General features: G+C 40.7%; 1 protein-coding gene across 1 annotated transcript in view; it reads right to left on the bottom strand.

Moving 5' to 3' along the window:
- The window catches only part of LOC126174912 (RISC-loading complex subunit tarbp2-like), a 136,996-nt gene that overhangs the window by 66,586 nt on the left and 52,029 nt on the right, over positions 1-18,381 (bottom strand). Inside the window, exon 5 of the mRNA XM_049921350.1 lies at positions 162-282. Coding sequence (XP_049777307.1) covers positions 162-282 — 121 coding nt within the window. The remainder of the gene's footprint in view (positions 1-161; positions 283-18,381) is intronic.

The raw sequence follows: 18,381 nt of genomic DNA, 5'->3' as shown, positions 1-18,381 counted from the left end.
TATTTCCAACATACCTCACCGTAAAACAAATTAATGAGTAAATTTTAAGAATGTTTAATCCTATTTCATACCACACTGAAAGTCAGTACTTCACCGAAAAGTCTGCGACAAACATTTCTGATATCTACATTTTTAACTGAAAAAAAGTAGCAACAACATACCACAGAGGAGGAACTCGACCCACAGGGACTGATCCTCGGTCTGGGTTTCCAGCTTCTCTAATCAAATCCATAACTTTCTTGGCAGCGGAGTGTTTTGCTTCTTGCTTGGTTTTACCATTACCTGGGTAAAAATAAATATATGTGTTCCATAAATCAATATGCAATAACATGTTCTTTGCTTTTCAGAAGCTAGCTTTACAATTAGTAAACACATCACAAACTGAGCTCATGCACTGCTGCTTGCACAAACATGCTTCTGTTGTTGTACCACTCTAGTCTATCCTGTGCAAGACCCTTCATCTCTGTTGGGATGGATAACAAACTACATAAATGTAGTGCTAAAAATGAAATTGGGAGGAAGTAAATTGAGTCTGTAGGAGATATCCTCGTATAGTGAAACAAGGTGAACGAAGAAAAATATAAATGTTGCATGTTAAACGAAAATATGGTGTAGTGGGAAAAAGAGTTTGGTGCAGCAGATTACGAAGGTGTGATTTAAAGTTAAGAAAGGGATAAAAATAGGGAGGCGAAGAAAATTTGGGGGGGAGAGAATAAACCAGAGGAGCAAGAGGAGATGTATAAAGAAGGTAGGAGGACAACTGTATGACAAAATATCTACAACAATAATGTATCAATGTTTTACTTTCCAATCATTCACTCTTTCAATATCTGTTATGTGAAAACAAAAAACTTCATTTTCTCTTGGCTTCTGAAATTCTATTTTAGTCTCATTCAACAGACAAGGATTTCAGCTTAAGATGACTCACTTTTTGACAGTTTATCAATCATGAGAGCACACTTTACACATGGAGCTCTGTGCTCAAATGCAGGAGCAACCCTCTTGTATAACAAATATAAGTAAAACTAAAATAACTTTGCAACTGAATTTGAGTGCACTTTATGGATGCTATTATTGGTAAATAATACAAGATGATTTTCGTAAAAAAATAGATAACAGGAAATAAAATGTAATAGGAGTATGCATAATGAAGCAAGAAGCAAACCAAATCTTGCTTTCGGCCAGCCAGTGTGGCCGAGCGGTTCTAGGCGCTTCAGTCTGGAACCGCGCGACTGCTACGGTCGCAGGTTCGAATCCTGCCTCGGGCATGGTTGTGTGTGATGTCCTTAGGTCAGTTAGGTTTACGTAGTTCTAAGTTCTAGGGGACTGATGACCTCAGATGTTAAGTCCCATAGTGCTCAGAGCCATTAGTTTGCTTTCAGAGTTCCTAACGTGACCATCAGTATGGAAGTTATTACAACGAACAAGGGCAGGCCTCCTGCTCATTACAAAGGTTACGCGTATCTTAAACAGAGGGAATATAAAGAAGGTGGTGTTACATGGATGTGCTTACGCCGAAAAGCAAATCATTGCTAGGGAAAGCTGCTTTAGAGGAACGGAGAAGTGTTCAACGTATTAGAACATCTCTGTGGACCACCTGACGATGCGGCTCTCAAAGTGAGAAAGCAAGTGGAAAGGGAGAAGAGAAGGTCCTGATAAGAAACTACACAGTTATCAGAGATATAAGCGGATGAAATGGGAAATATACATAATAAAGTTTATGACTTTGTTACAGTGATGCCTAATTCAGAATCTATGAAGAGAACCATGCGTCGTCGATGGAGTCAAGAGCGGAGGAACCAACAAGAACCTAAGAACTCTTATGAAATTGATCTTCATGAGCATCTATTAAAAATGGGAGATGGCAGAAGTTTTCTTCTGGAAGACGATATATTAGAGGTGAGAATAATGGTTTTTAGTGGAAGCAAAGGAAAAGAAAGTTTAAAAACATGTTCCCATTTGTTATGGATGGAACATTTAAGAGATGCAGCAAGCAGTTTGCACAAATCTACACCATACACATAGACTTAGGAGGCCCGATTAAAGAAACAAACATTCTTCCTACTGTATTTGCACTGCTCCCTAATAAGATGAAAGACACATATGTTCGTCTGTTTCATTTGATAAAAAAGGCAGTCTCTGAGTGGTGTCCTAAACAAGTAAAGGTGGGCTTTGAGGCAGCTGCGATATCTGCCATTCGTCAAGTTTTTCCCACAACTGAAATAAATGGATTCTATTTCCATATGAAGAAGAGTTTATGGGAAGAATTCGAATTCTCAATATAACTGAGGAGTACCGCTAGAAGGAGGATTTAAGACTTCACGTCAGCATGTGTGCAGTGCTGGCAGTTGTAAAACCAGATGGATTGAGATTCATGCAGAAGCTCCTGATAACGGAAGGTTCTCTCAATTTTTTGACGACTTTGTGGATAACTGCCTAGAGAATGAGGATATCACCATAGAAATGTGGGACTGTTATGAAAAAAGGCACCGAACGACGAATACTGTTGAAGGGTGGCACAACAAAATAAATAGTATTATTGGAAACCCTCACCCTAGAATCAACTATTTGGTGGAGTGCTTGAGAAAGGAAGTAGAGCTCACAAACTGCATGCACATGAAATTGGAAATGAATCTTGAAGGTAAGAAGAGGAAGAAGAAGTACATGAAGCTGGACGACAGCATAGAGAATTATGAACAGACAGGCAACATTAGGCCTTGCTTGATAGCCACTGCCCACATTCAGAAACTAGACTAAAACACGTTAAAAATAATGTATTAAAAAATTAAGAAGACCACTGAGTCCTTGCAGATTACTGAGATAAAATTATCAAAACATTGAAGCAGCCTTATCAGAGCTAATATTAATTTGTAATTGTAAATAGAATGTACATTAGTTCAGCGTGTTTAGGCTGATTTTACACACGCAAGAATGGTAAATGGTCATTTATCATTTTGACGATCCAAAGCCTGTGCAAAGTGTGATGCGAATCAGTTCTTAATGTAAAAATTAAAAAGTGTTTCAAGCCTCACAAAAGTATCCTTATTGTTGCCACGTTAAGATAACTTTTTCTACCTTCCAATATTATGACCATACTGTTAAATAATTGTGAGTTCTAAAATAATTTTCTGAAGCTTCAGAATCGCGACTATCACCTAAAATATCATGCTTTGTTAAACTGATAGTATACACTTTTGTAAAAGAAAATGGGAACTGAACCTTTGAATTGCACCTAAAATTGACATCCCAAAACAGATCTGATGCTAAGGTTGACAATTTTAGCACCTCAAATATTTTTTATTTAAGTTTAGCTGCAAACATTTAAAGTAGATGTAAATCTACTTAAGTACATTTACATATAGTCCTTTAAAAATTAAAATTTCTTACTACATTGTTGATTATCTTTAAACAGGTCAGTAAAAGCAAGGAGCTTACGACTTAAAATTAATTGTTACTAAAGAACACCAGAATCAAATGTATTAGACCTACTTTTCTTATACATTAGAGACTTTTTGAAAATATGTCTGATCATTTCCTCTGTCTCTGACAGTGTAATTTCAGTTGCTTTGCAACACCAGGAATATCTACTTCTAAATTATGTTTGCAGCTGTTCTCATTTCGAATTATGGAATATTTACTTCGTCTTCTTTGGTGAAGGAATTTCGAAAAATGCATTTACTAACTCCACTTTAGTGGCACTGTCATCAGTAACATTACAGTCTCTGTCGCGCAGTAAAGGTACTTAATGAGCCTTTCCGCTGGTTTACTTAACATGGGACCAGTATCTCTTTGGATTTTCTGCCACATTTCTAGAGTGAGTTTCATTGTGGAAACTTAAATGCATTTCGCATTGAAATCCGCACCAAATTTCGAGCCTCAGTAAAACTTCACCAATTTTGGAGAGTTTGCGTTTGTCTAAATTATACGTGCCTTTTGCGGCGCTCCTGCAACAGCTTTCTGTCCTGTTTTGTGTACCAACTACCTTGAGTTCTGTTGATACTATTTCTTTGAACTTAAGCCACATATGGTACTCATTTACATAGTGTGGAAGTATTGGAGACTATCTCTTAGAAAGATGTCACCAGAATTTTTAGCTGCTTTTATAAATAGATATATTTCGCGTTTAGTTTTGATGAATTTCTTTGTTATGGACGTGAGCCTCGCTACGGCTGCATGTTCACTAATCCCTATATCCGTCGTGATGCTCAGGATTATTTGTGGCTAAGAGGTCAAGTGCGTTTTCGTAACCATTTACAATTTGAATGCCCTCGTCAACTAATTGTTAAAAATAATTTTAAAAAAGCATTAGAACAATTACGGAAGTTGTTTTCTATTTACAATAGGGTTTATGAAAATATATTTTTGTCAACATGCGGTAGGTAGATTGAAGTAACTGCCAACTATAATTGTATGAGTAGGGTACCTATTTATGATGAGACTCAAGTTTTCTTTGAACTGTTCAGTAACTGTTTCATCTGAGACAGGGGGTCGGTAAAAGGTTCCAGCTATTAATTTATTCCGGTTGTCGAACATAACCTCTGCCCATACTAAGTCACAGGAACTATCTGCTTCAAAGTCAATTGTGAACTTACATTATTTTTCCGTAAGCTGTCCTTGTTTCTGTTGTAGTGCAGGTAATTACAATTACGGCTTTTCCCTCCAGAACCTAAGATGCTTTCTCTGTGACCCTGCAAATACCAGAGCTAAACAATGTAGTACAAAAACGTACGTTACAAGCGTAACATTCTGTATTACTTCATTTCCTTTTTTTCTAACATTTTAAAATTGTAAGTCGACTTTAAATGACACCTCAATCATAGATGTTCTTATCGCTATTTAGTGAACATGTTTTCAGTTATGTTTTGAACATTGCCCCGCAACACTTTATTAACTAATGTTTATAGAGAGTAAATTAATATGGAGTATGTCGTTCTCCTTTTCAAAAATTCACATACCCATTTATTCTTTCCCCTATTGCCTTTTGGGTATGCAGTTGTAGTAATTATAGTAGGCACAAATGCAGTGGTGAAAAAGAAATGATTAGCGTACATTCGCATTCTCATTACATCATTACTTTCTTGTTGCTCCCATGCAGATGGACTATTTCTATCGCAATCAGTAAGCGTGAAAGGAAGATACCGTACAGACTGAGGAATCTATATTTATACTTGGCAGAACTAATTATATACTGACATTATCGTCGGTATTGCTTTCGTTTCCCAAAAGTCATAAATATTTCGATTACGGAAAAGAAGCTCTGTATTTGGACAAGATGTCAAAGAAGAAGATCCCTTATGAACTGGTTGTATCGAGTAAGATGTGGAGACGGCGGTTTGAAAGCGGAGTGAGGCAGTACAGGGAAGGGCGTCCCTTACCTGAGGGATCGCTACCTGGTGAAGGGACAAGTGTGGCAAATGTCCGGAATGGCAAACGTGCGGCATTTGTGACCGGTAGTGGGGGGGGGACCGGTAGTGGGGGGGGGGGGGGGGACCGGTAGTGGGGGGGGGGGGGGACCGGTAGTGGGGGGGGGACCGGTAGTGGGGGGGGGACCGGTAGTGGGGGGGGGGGGGGACCGGTAGTGGGGGGGGACCGGTAGTGGGGGGGGACCGGTAGTGGGGGGGGGGGACCGGTAGTGGGGGGGGACCGGTAGTGGGGGGGGGGACCGGTAGTGGGGGGGGGGACCGGTAGTGGGGGGGGGGGGACCGGTAGTGGGGGGGGGACCGGTAGTGGGGGGGGGACCGGTAGTGGGGGGGGGGGACCGGTAGTGGGGGGGGGGGACCGGTAGTGGGGGGGGACCGGTAGTGGGGGGTGACCGGTAGTGGGGGGGGGGGGACCGGTAGTGGGGGGGGGGACCGGTAGTGGGGGGGGGGGGGACCGGTAGTGGGGGGGGGACCGGTAGTGGGGGGGGGACCGGTAGTGGGGGGGGGGGACCGGTAGTGGGGGGGGGGACCGGTAGTGGGGGGGGGACCGGTAGTGGGGGGGGGGACCGGTAGTGGGGGGGGGGACCGGTAGTGGGGGGGGGGGACCGGTAGTGGGGGGGGGGGGACCGGTAGTGGGGGGGGACCGGTAGTGGGGGGGGACCGGTAGTGGGGGGGACCGGTAGTGGGGGGGGACCGGTAGTGGGGGGGGACCGGTAGTGGGGGGGGACCGGTAGTGGGGGGGACCGGTAGTGGGGGGGGACCGGTAGTGGGGGGGGACCGGTAGTGGGGGGGGACCGGTAGTGGGGGGGGACCGGTAGTGGGGGGGGACCGGTAGTGGGGGGGGACCGGTAGTGGGGGGGACCGGTAGTGGGGGGGACCGGTAGTGGGGGGGACCGGTAGTGGGGGGGGGACCGGTAGTGGGGGGGGACCGGTAGTGGGGGGGGGACCGTGGGAGACTGGGGGATGGAGAGAGAGAGAGAGAGAGAGAGAGAGAGAGAGAGAGAGAGAGATCGAATTTTTGCTCTGTTATTTGTTTTGAAGTTAGCAGGAAAATAGAGAGAAAAACATTAATAAAATAGATCATTTATCACCATGAAATGGAATCCCACGACAGAGATACAGCACAGGATTCAAGCTTCCCAGCATGAAAGCCTCTGATGTGAAAATCTTAAAAATCATACTGTTCGTGACAAATGTGATACTCTGTAGGATGAGATGCGGTTCCCACAATGATGATAAAAATTGTCCATCATAGTGTCACGTATCTATTCTTCTTCACAGTCAACACACGTCTCTTGATGAAGACTGTTTTCCTGATCAACAGAAGTATGGACATTTCATCAAGTGTGTACAAATGATCAAATGGGAAACTATAGACCTACAGGGGTGGGACAGAACTGCAAGAAATGCATGCTTGAACATAAATGTAAATGCTAGCCAAGCCTGCGGGTTGTGCTGTTGTGTTTGAGCACAAATGGCACATATGCCATTTCCTCATTAGCTGTGGTTAGAATAATGTTGGCATAGTTGCGAAAACATTTTGTCAGAACTAAGTGAATTTGAATGTGGGAAAATTATGCTCATATAATGGATAGTTCTGGAATCAAGGGAGTCAAAGTGCTTGATGTTTCAAAAGGCACCATATCGAAGATTTATACTTCTTAAGTATGTTTGGAATTCCAAAAAATGCTCATCAGTGATGCCACTGCCCATAATAGGAAAAGGTGGTGCCAACATCATGAAACATGGACTATGGAGCACTAGAAGAAAGTTATTTAGTCAGATGAGTCTTGTTTCACACTGTTTCCAATATCTGGCAGAGTTTATGTCACAAGAACAAAAATGGCAGGGGTTTGATGATGATGATGATGATGATCTAGACTGGCATACAGGGTGTACATAAAGTCCAGGAACACTTTCAATTATTTATTGCACAAGAACCACACATTGTACAGATGTCACACATATGTCGTTTTGAGGAGAAGCCCTGAAAGTCCCTCCCCCCCCTCCCATGTATACCACCACAGCCGAGTTTGGTAATTTGCCGATAGTCAGCGCTAGTCACAAACATGCCTAGTTCAGGTGTGGAGTGAGCTTTCTGTGTATTGGAGCCATTTAAAAAAAAAAAAAAAAAAAAAAAAAAAAAAAAAAAAAAAAAAAAAAATGCTATAGTTGTTCAACAGATGTTTAGAAACAAGAGCAGTAAGAAGCCACCAACAAGGAAGACCATTTACTACTGGCATAACAAATTCGTTACGACTGGTAGCTTGTACCCAGCAAAGAGAAGTTGATGACCAGTGTGAGTGAAACGAATGTGGAGCACGTACAAGAGACATTCGTCAGGAGTACAAGGAAATTGGTTTCATGAAATGGCCTCCCCAATCGTCAGACCTCACTCCATGTGACTTTTCTGTGGGGATATATTAAGGAGCTGGTGTATATATATCACTTCTACCATGTGATGTAGCAAAGCTCCGGGAGAGAATATGGGAAGCAACTGCCACAGTCGACGATGCCATGCTGGGACTGGTATGGCAAGAATTCGATTACCGTATTGACATCTGCCGGGTCACCCATTGTTCGCATATCTTATGTTTGTAAAAAAAAACTGAGTTTTTCTTCAAAATGCAATATGTATGACATCTATACAATCTTTATTTCTTTTGCAATAAATAACTGAAAGTGTTCCTGGACTTTATGTACACCCGGTATAGTGGTAGTCCATGGGCCCCATGGCTACTCTGCAAGGTCACATTACTGCTAAGGATTAAGTGACCGTTCTGGCTCATCAGGTCCATCCCAAGGTACAATGTTTACTACCCAATGGTAATTCTGGGTTCCAAGATGACAGGGCCCCTGATCACACAGCTCACATCATACAGGACTGGTTTTGCAAGCACACGTATGAATCATCTCATCTCACCATATCTCAATATTATGGAGCCTTTGTGGTCTACATTGGAGAGAAGGGTGCATGGTCACTATCCACCTCTATCATCATACCCAAACTTGTCACTATTTTGAAGGAAGAATGGTATAAGGTTCCCTTGAAAACCAAATGGGACTTATTTATCTGTTCCAAGATGATGAAGTCCAGCATCTCATCACTGTCAATTTACTCAGAAAAACTTTGAAGAGTTAAATGTGATGAGATATAAAATTATAATTAATCAACCTGCATTGTGCTGTGTAATCGGTATGCTTTTGGAATAGGCAATCGTCAGTGTACAAAAGTGCACAGTACCCAGTATGCCCCAAAAAGCCGCATGTGAAAACGGGAATTTTCATGGGCTTGTACCTCAGATTCTGTTTATTACAGAGATAAGAGGTCAATTGTTTTGGATAGCCCATTCTAGTGACATTTCGGAAGAATGGACGTATTGTAGCTATCCTACACTACAGGGTCAAAACAAAATTTAAACTTTACACACTTACTCCATCCCTAGCAAACTGATTGGTTCCTTTGGATTAGGGATGACCTAGGATGGCTCCTTAGGCAGATTAAAAATCACTATTTGTTTCTGGGCAGTTGCCTTAAAAAAAGAAAAAAGGGTGATTATCAAAAGAAACAATCATGAGGATGGCCACATCTATAATTTCTATTCATGGCAAATATTCAAAATTTTTATCATACATTATTAAGATGACATTCTCAGGGAACTTTGAAACTTTTTTTGCTATCATTATCCATTACCAAGATCCAGATGTTCAAAGTTAGTGTACTTATGCACATCATCAAATATGTGCATACTATCTGGTCCAACGTTTAAGTATAGTTTTAACTGACATAGTAAACACATAGCAAGGATTCTGGGGTCACCAAATCATGTTTTCAGGAGGAGGAGGAGGAGATTAGTGTTTAACGTCCCGTCGACAACGAGGTCATCAGAGACGGAGCGCAAGCTTGGGTGAGGGAAGGATGGGGAAGGAATCGGCCATGCCCTTTCAAAGGAACCATCCCGGCATTTGCCTGAAGCGATTTAGGGAAATCACGGAAAACCTAAATCAGGATGGCCGGAGACAGGATTGAACTGTCGTCCTCCCGAATGCGAGTCCAGTGTGCTAACCACTGTGCCACCTCGCTCGGTAATCATGTTTTCAGTCAGTATTTTTTCACCAATAAAACTGTGACAAACTGTCTCCATGTAGGCAGTATTTCATGCTTATACAGGCTGTCTTGACCAGGAAATTATTCAGTGGTGCCACCTGGTGGGATAAGCACCATACAAAAAATTATTTTGTCATGCAAAATTCCTTGTACTTGGAAATCAAATATGGCATTTTTTTTATACTGTAAGTGGAGCCTCAAAATGTGTATTTTTATGTAAAGTAGTGTAAAGAGAACTTGCATTGGATAAGAGACAATTGTGTGTTAATCTTATACTATGCATACTTAATTGTTGTTTATACTCAAATTTATATAAATTTGTCCAAGTGTATAAATAAAAGCTCAAAATTTCACTGACTTACAGAGTTTGTTTTTATTAAGCAGTGCACCATGCTATAATGGGGAAAATAAGAGAACCAGCTGAAAAATGCTCATGTCTGAGTCAAAAAGAGACATATATGCTTGTCTAAAAGACTGTCGAAAGAGACAAACTGGCTTCCGCAATCCTCATTCTGCACCCTTCATCGAACATTTAGGCATGCGAATATATTTACACTTTTTTCTGCTGAAAGAGAGTAGCAGAGTGACAGTGATGGTGGAAGAGAGAGAAGACAGTGCCAGTGGGAAAGGAAGAGAGGAGGTAGTGATGGTTGTATAAAGTGCAGCGAAAGGCAAAGAGATGGATGGAGACAATGGGAGTGGGAGCCAAAGAAAAAGGAGATAACGATGATCAGTGATAGGCAGTGGCAGAGAGAGAAACAGTGGGAGCAGAAGATAGAAGAGACATTCGAAATGAAAATGAGAGATGAGGAGACCATAAACAGGCTTAGCAAGCATAGCAAGTTCATATAATAATATTTTAAAATACTTCCAAAATTAATAAAATAAATGAAAAGTTCCAATAGCAAATATTAAATTATATAAAATATTTAAGCTTAAAATTAAATCATTCTTGGAAGTCCTCAAATTTCCAGGACTAATATCATGCCAGTGTCCATGTCAATAACAGGAAAAAATTGGTCGAATTCTTGATTCCTGGGATGGACGAACTATCTATATATGTAATCAAAACCCTTGGTGTGCGAGTCCTACTCACACTTATATGGATATTTCTTATGATATTTTCCATATTATACAGATGCTGCCCATGCGGGTGTATATTGGTTTAAAACATACCACTTGTAAATTTACATACTGACTTGGACTGAGTCAACAAAGATCCAGACTCAATGGAGCAAAATCATCAACAAATCACACTAAGAGAGGATACAAATAACTTATTTCAACTCTAAACTAAGAATGGTGATGTAATATGTAAAACACTTTTTTCATATTCAGGAAGAGCAACTCATTGCTTGACCATTATTGTTTCCTGTGATTTCATACTGATCATATCACCACACTGTTGGACCAGACATTTTCTGTGGGTGTAAGTTCGAGTGACTTAAAAGGCCAGTCAGCAGAAATGCATACGTGCAACCTTGTTAAATCATTTTCATATCAAAGGTTTGGAGCATCAACAGCTAACTCATCACAAAGATGCAGAAGAAAATGCAACACTTTTTATTGAGGATGTTGAAACAAACATACAATATCACATTCACCATAATCAAATAAGTGGATCCAATTAATAGTATGAAAAGCTCCCCAAAAACATCACAGAACTACCTCCAGCCTGAACTACACATTCCACACACTTCACTTCAAGTTTATTGCCTCATGACTCCGCACACCACTTGAAAAGAGACCAGTGTGTGACTTGTTGGATCACAATACGTGCCTTCTCTGTTTCACCCATTGAATATAAGCAGCTTTATATACTACTGGGAGCAATGATATTCTCTACAGTCTCTGGATGCCCACTCGTTCACAATGGTTACTTGGAAATCATATGAGGTGGCTCTGCATCCACCGACAACAGCAAATCCTGTCAGATTTAAAACTGATTTGTTGTTGTGGTCTTCAGTCCTGAGACTGGTTTGATGCAGCTCTCCATGCTACTCTATCCCGTGCAAGCTTCTTCATCTCCCAGTACTTACTGCAACCTACATCCTTCTGAATCTGCTTAGTGTATTCATCTCTTGGTCTCCCTCTACGATTATCACCCTCCACACTGCCCCCCCAATACTGAATTGGTGATCCCTTGATGCCTCAGAATATGTCCTACCAACCATTCCCTTCTTCTAGTCAAGTTGTTCCACAAACTCCTCTGCTCCCCAATTCTATTCAATACCTCCTCATTATTTATGTGATCTACCCATCTAATCTTCAGCATTCTTCTGTAGCACCACATTTCGAAAGCTTCTATTCTCTTCTTGTCCAAACTATTTAACATCCATGTTTCACTTCCATACATGGCTACACTCGACACGAATACTTTCAGAAACGACTTCCTGACACTTAAATCTATACTCGATGTTAACAAATTTCTCTTCTTCAGAAACACTTTCCTTGCCATTGACAGTCTACATTTTATATCTTCTCTACTTCGACCATCATCAGTTATTTTGCTCCCCAAATGGCAAAACTCCTTTACTACTTGAAGGGGAGCCGGAGGTGTCTATGCTGCCCATGCTAAAATCACTAAGTTTGAGGAACATTTATGAATAAACTACCAAATAGAAAAATTTGAATTTTTTTTACATATAGAGGGGTTTAGTATTGCAGTAATGACAGAGGGATTTTGGAGTATCTTTTTCTAGTTTCCTTCCAATTATTTTTTTTATTAATGACCCAAATTTTTTTACAAATAATTGCTTTATAATTAAACTGAAATGAAAGTACTGGACATATTGCCAAATGGCTGTGTTACAATGTAAGTTTCACCACTAGGTGTGCTGTATAAAAATTTCATCTCTCTAGCTTGAGTGGATTTTGAGAAAATGTTCCTTATATTCGAAAAATTCTAATTTACGGGAAATGGCTATCAAAGTTTCTCAGTACATTCCTGCACTATAGGATGGATTATCAGGGTCTTCTTCTTCATCCTCCAAAAGCTTCCTCTTATGTCTTCTTTTCTGGCCTCTTGTTCCATCATACTTCATATGCCTTTCTCTTCTTTCTGCTCCTCTTATCCTTTCTCTGTCAATATTTCTTAGTGCTCGTACAGTGTTCACCCCAGCTGTAAATCCTAATGCCTTCAGAACTTCACACTTCACACTGTTCCCTTGGTTGTAGGTTGCCATTGCATCATAAATGCCAAAGTGCAGTGTTTTTATGCTTACAAACACCCTTTTAGGAATCACTTTTCAAATCAAATTGTTTACACTCTCATTAGGATTCTGCGTCTTTCCGTGTAGACATTTGTGTAACAATTCTGGCTGTGCTAAGTCATGAAAAATTGGTTTTATTGCATTTATCACAGCTGCTGGCAAACCATGTTTGTGATCATAGTCCTTTTTTCAATTATATTTGCACCTGGAATCTTTTGGGCACAGGCTGTGTTGAGGGTATTCATTGGAAGAGGCAGTATGAAGGAACAATGCCCACACTGCTTTTCGCATGTCACTAACGTTACTAGTATTTTGCCTTATAGCATACCCATAGTATCTCTGTAGACATTCAATCACCTCATCAGTACGCCTGCCTCTCCCTCCTATTGTCTTTCCATCACTGAGCTTACTTGAACCCAAAGTTTGTTTGATCCTTCGAAGCCGTGCACCCATACGCTTCTGCACATGCCCAATGCATTCCAACTTTTCAACTACAAATTCATTTCCATATGGTTTCAGTTCCTCTATAGTCTTGAAACCTTTGGAGTCACCATCCCTAAGGTAGTATTTGTACCTAATGTTGTATCTGGGAACTGAACATTCAAAAATTTGTTTCACTCCATCCACTTCCATTGCTCCACTTGATCCACTAAAATTTGCCTCACAGGTTCCACTGTGCTCTCCTTCGATTTTATTTTTGCACCTACAATGTTTTGAGAATATTGCAACATCTATCACTTTTGCACTATCACCACAAGTCGCAGTTACAACCCCATTCAGAGATTTATGACCTCTTTTGCCAGGAACCATCTAATGCCACTACCAAATCCCTAGAACCACCGTTCATTTCTACAGATTCCTCCACTGCTTCCTTCATGGTTTTCAAAGCCACATCTTCAACAGAGGATCCTACCAGTTCACAGTAGTACCCAAATTTGCTTGGAGGCGATGGCAAGTTCATAATACCACAAAACAGTTTACCAGCAGCAGACCATTTTCCAATGGATCGAAGACCATACACAAGTCGAACATTCACATCAAACACTCTAGATCATCCATTTTCACCGAAGAAACTGGCATGTGAATTGTAGAAAGTCACTTGATACTTGCAACATGCACAGATTATCTTCATCTCACAAGCTAAACCAAAGTGCTTTGTTATCTCTAGTCCCACTCCTACACTCGAACACATTTTGCACAGAACACTTTCTTTCAGCACAGAAGATAATAATCCAATATTCAGTACTTCGTTAATATCATCACTGTCACTAACATATTCATGAAATCTGTCACTTCCACCAGTCAGCTTCTTGCTAGAAGATGTCACAGGGCTATGGCTGGCCATGTGTTGCTTAGCAGAAGAATGCACTGTTTCAGTAATCGTAGTATCGCAACTTGGTATTAGTGTTAATTTTCTTTTCCCTACGTTCTTCCTCTTCTTATATACACAGTTACTAAAATGCGGCATCGCAACCAGAACAACGTTTTACACAAGAAGTATAACAACAACAGGCGCAACACTGAACTAATTCGAAACGGTAAACAGCAAAGAGACGATGTTCCGCGCTCTTAGCGCTTCATTTGTCACAAAAAACAATGTAGCCAACCCTTGCACACTTGCTGTATGCGTAACATAAGGCGCTGTATGTGTAACAGGCCGAGAAAATCCCAAGCAGTTAGCCAGGAAGTCACGAGAGGGTGTTAGATGCATTCAGCAGCGACCCATTTCCTCTGCAGGCATGGGGGAAAATGGTAATAACTCCACTTCTAGGGCGAGTAGAACAATAATTCAAAGTTTACATTAAAGAGGAATGTTCCAATTAATTTTCGGTAGCAAAAAACTTAATTTTTTGGACTTGACCACCTCCGGCTCCCCGTAAGTGTCTCATTTCCTAATCTAATTCCCTCAGCATCACCCGACTTAATTGGACTACATTCCGTTATCCTCATTTTGCTTTTGTTGATGTTCATCTTATATCCTCCTTTCAAGACACTGTCCATTCCGTTCAACTGCTCTTCCAAGTCCTTTGCTGTCTCTGACAGAATTACAATGTCATCGGCGTACCTCAAATGGATTATACCATGGAAATTTTCTTCCACAAGTAGTTCATATCACATTCCTTATAAATTGAGTTTGAGAATTTTAGGTGTGCATATGTACCTTGTATAGTCTGAAGTATCCAAGCATTCCACAGGAGGAGCAAGTTAGCACACAGTTTCATAAGAGTCTCTTGATCAAATGATAAAATTCAGAAAAACAGCATTTGAGGCTGACTGCCAAACGATTCTACAGCAGCCAACATACATTTTGCAGAAGGACCACTAAGATATGAGAAATTACAACTCATACAGAAGCTTATACATTGACATTTTTTTCCCCATGCTCCATTTGCAAGGGGAGCAGGAATGGAACTGACAAATAGAGGTACAGGGTACCCTGCACCAAGCAATGTACATATAGAGATTTAGATATAGAAATCGGTACAGTCAATTTATTTATATTACTATATCTACATTTGTGATAAGTATAACATCTAACCTAAGGAGTACTGCACGAATCGGAACAATATTCATCATAGAAACATGGAAAATAGTAATTATTGTGGCATACAGTACACGTGATGAATGCCAAAGTTCCGCACATGCATTATTTTTCAAGATATGCGCTGCAAAACAAATGCTTGTCAGTCATTACACATTTTAGAGGTGTATCACGCATATCGAAGCATATCACCAAATACTGGTGATGGTGTATGGTTGATGAATTTTTGTGCAATCTGCTCTAGTAGCTATCTGTCTACCCAGTTTGATGATGTATTTGCAATTCTGTAGTTCTTTGCTGCAAGTAAAAATAAACATCGCAAGGCTGCCCAAGTGGAGTACATTTGGGAGGGATTACTTTAATACTGCATGTTGCCAGCATAACATAGGAATGAAAAAAGTACCAGGAGCCAGATTCAATCCAGTGACCTCATGAAACTAACCACTTACTTGCTCAGCTGTGAACTATTTGAATGCTAGTGACCAAATGAAGTGTGTAAGCAGGGTTAAAAAACGGTCGAGAGTTGTTTCTTCCTGTTTACTTGTGCTGAAATCCACGTTGTAGTCGACACACCCAGCCAATAGGAAAAAAATCAATGAGAGGAAGTTTGTGCAATCCCCTTATTAGCATGCACCACATGTAATAGTTTCTTCCCATTCCAATTGCATTTGGAGTGCATGAAGAATGGTTATTTGCATGCAGGAATTAGTCTAATCTTATGATTACAATCCTTGCAGGAACAATACAAAGGGAGCTGAAGAATATCTCTCTTCTTCACCTAATACTGGTTTTTGAATTTTTTTTACATAGGATTTTATGAAGTAATTTGCACCTACCAGCAGAAAAATACTCTTGTTGGGGCACAAAAAGGATATATACTCATCTTTAAAAGACTGTGACAGAAAAGTGGTGAATCAACTGCCACAATCCTCATTCCAGCTTCCTCACCAAAAATTTTGGCACGTAAACATATTCATGCTCTTGACTGTTTTACCCAATCTCTCTTTGTAGTTAAGTATTCATACTAAGCACCTCCCTCTCCCTGCTGCTGCCACTATTATTAAATGAAGTAAAGAAGCCAGAAACACAAAGAGCTACTGCCCAATCTCCCCAATATGCCACACATATAAAATTTTCAAAAGACATACAAAACCGTGTCACAATGGTAGTAGATCCTATCCTCATACCGCAACAGGCTGGATTCTAACCTGAAAGAAGATGTAACGCACAAGTGCTCGATGTAACTCACCACACCAAGGATGGTTTCCCAGGGGGCTATGTAATGGGTGCTATTTTCACTGACCTTACAGCTGCATAGAACACCATAAATCTCAAACTCCTGATGCACAAGGTATACACTAAACTAAAGACAGTAACCTTACATCATCATAAACCTGTTCCAGAATTGGAGGTTCCTAGTGGCATTTAAGGGAAATGAAGAAGATGGAGAAACCAGAGGAATGGACTGCCACAGGAAGGTGTGTTGACACCACTACGCTTCCACATCTACACCAATGATCAACTCCTCCCTGTAAGTAAACACAGATGACAGGGCAATTACAACACAAGGGGGGGGAGGGGGGGGGGGGAATCAGAGGATTGGAACAATGTCTGAATGAGACCCTAAAAGAGATAGATCTGTATTACGAAAATAACCAGTTGAAGCCATATCTAATGAAAACAGAAGTGTGTGCCTTAAACCTTTGGAACATGCTGGCTGACAGAAAACTGACAAACCAAACAGATCAAATGGAAAGGGATACTATTAGAGCATTGCACCAACCCTAAATCCCTGGGTGTAACACTAGATAGGGTCCCAACAGACAAATAGCACTGCTTGAACACTAAACTACAAGTTAGTGGAAGAAATAATATCATACGCCCATTGATAAGCTCTAAATGAGGAGCCAAAACCAGGGTCCTCAAAATCTCAGCACTCGCCCTGTCACTCTGCCAGCAAGTATGTACGCCTGGTTTGGTACAGATCAGCACACGCAAAATAAGTTGATGCCACCCTCAATGAAACAACCAGACTCGTCACTCAATTTCTGAAGCCCAAAACTCTGGACAAGATCCACCACCTTGCTGCCATCTCCCCTCCAGCCACCCACTGCAGCAGCATTTAAAGAATACTTTAAATCAGAAGAATCTGAATGCCACCTCCTCTACCAGTGTGGACATTTGGAGGAACACCACGAATCAACACTGTACGGTTCTGAAACAAGAACCAGCACCAGCAGGGTGTATACGTGGACGAGAAAAACAAAAAAAAAAAAATTCCCGGATTTTTCCCGGTTGAAAATGCACTTTCTCCCGAGTGAAGATACACTTTTTCCGTGTTAAGTAACAGTATAATTTTCCTCGGAACTGCAAAACATAAATCCTTTCAGTTGTTGTGGTATAGAATTTCCAGGCACTTTAGAAAATGAAACTCAGGGGAAAGAACACATTTTGGAAAGATGTCTGATGTGCAGCACCACGCACACTGCATATTTTCATATTACGAAAGTATAAATTCCAATTCCACTAAACACCGCATGTTACTTTCCGAAGGACTGAAATAGAGATTGCGATGCGCTTTTGTAAGACAGTCGTAGCTCATGACAAACGATCTCGCCGGCCGATGACAGCGGATATTCAGAGCATAGGACACGTGATGTAGTCAGCCAAAAGCAACATCACTGTTAAGTAGTGCTAACACACAAATGGGAAAAGGTAATGGTTTAAATTAATATACACAGTGTTGCTACAAGGAAAGAAAAGCTTTTACATATAATATTGGTCTCTAAAATTAATAAGCTGCAAGAGAAGCTAAGCTTTCACACATAATGTTGATTTTTTTTTTTTCTTTTTTGCGTGTTACACTTTACGATATATCATACAAAGTGCCAGTAAAATTTTTAACAACGACATAAATGTCTGATCTTACGGGCTCGAAAATATTGTAAATGGTCGTCCTCAAAGATTTCATTTTTGAACGAGAGTCAAACGCTCTATGATTTAAGAAATTCATCGGACATTCACCCACAGAGTTCTTCTTGCGTAAAAGGAAATTTACTTTGAAAGTAATGCTTTCAAAGAACCATTCGGAATATTTTC

This window comes from Schistocerca cancellata, chromosome 3 (genome assembly GCF_023864275.1).
Source record: "Schistocerca cancellata isolate TAMUIC-IGC-003103 chromosome 3, iqSchCanc2.1, whole genome shotgun sequence".
NCBI lineage: Eukaryota > Metazoa > Arthropoda > Insecta > Orthoptera > Acrididae > Schistocerca > Schistocerca cancellata.
The sequence above is the reverse complement of the archived record's forward strand: the minus strand, read 5'-3'. Positions and strand labels throughout refer to the sequence as shown.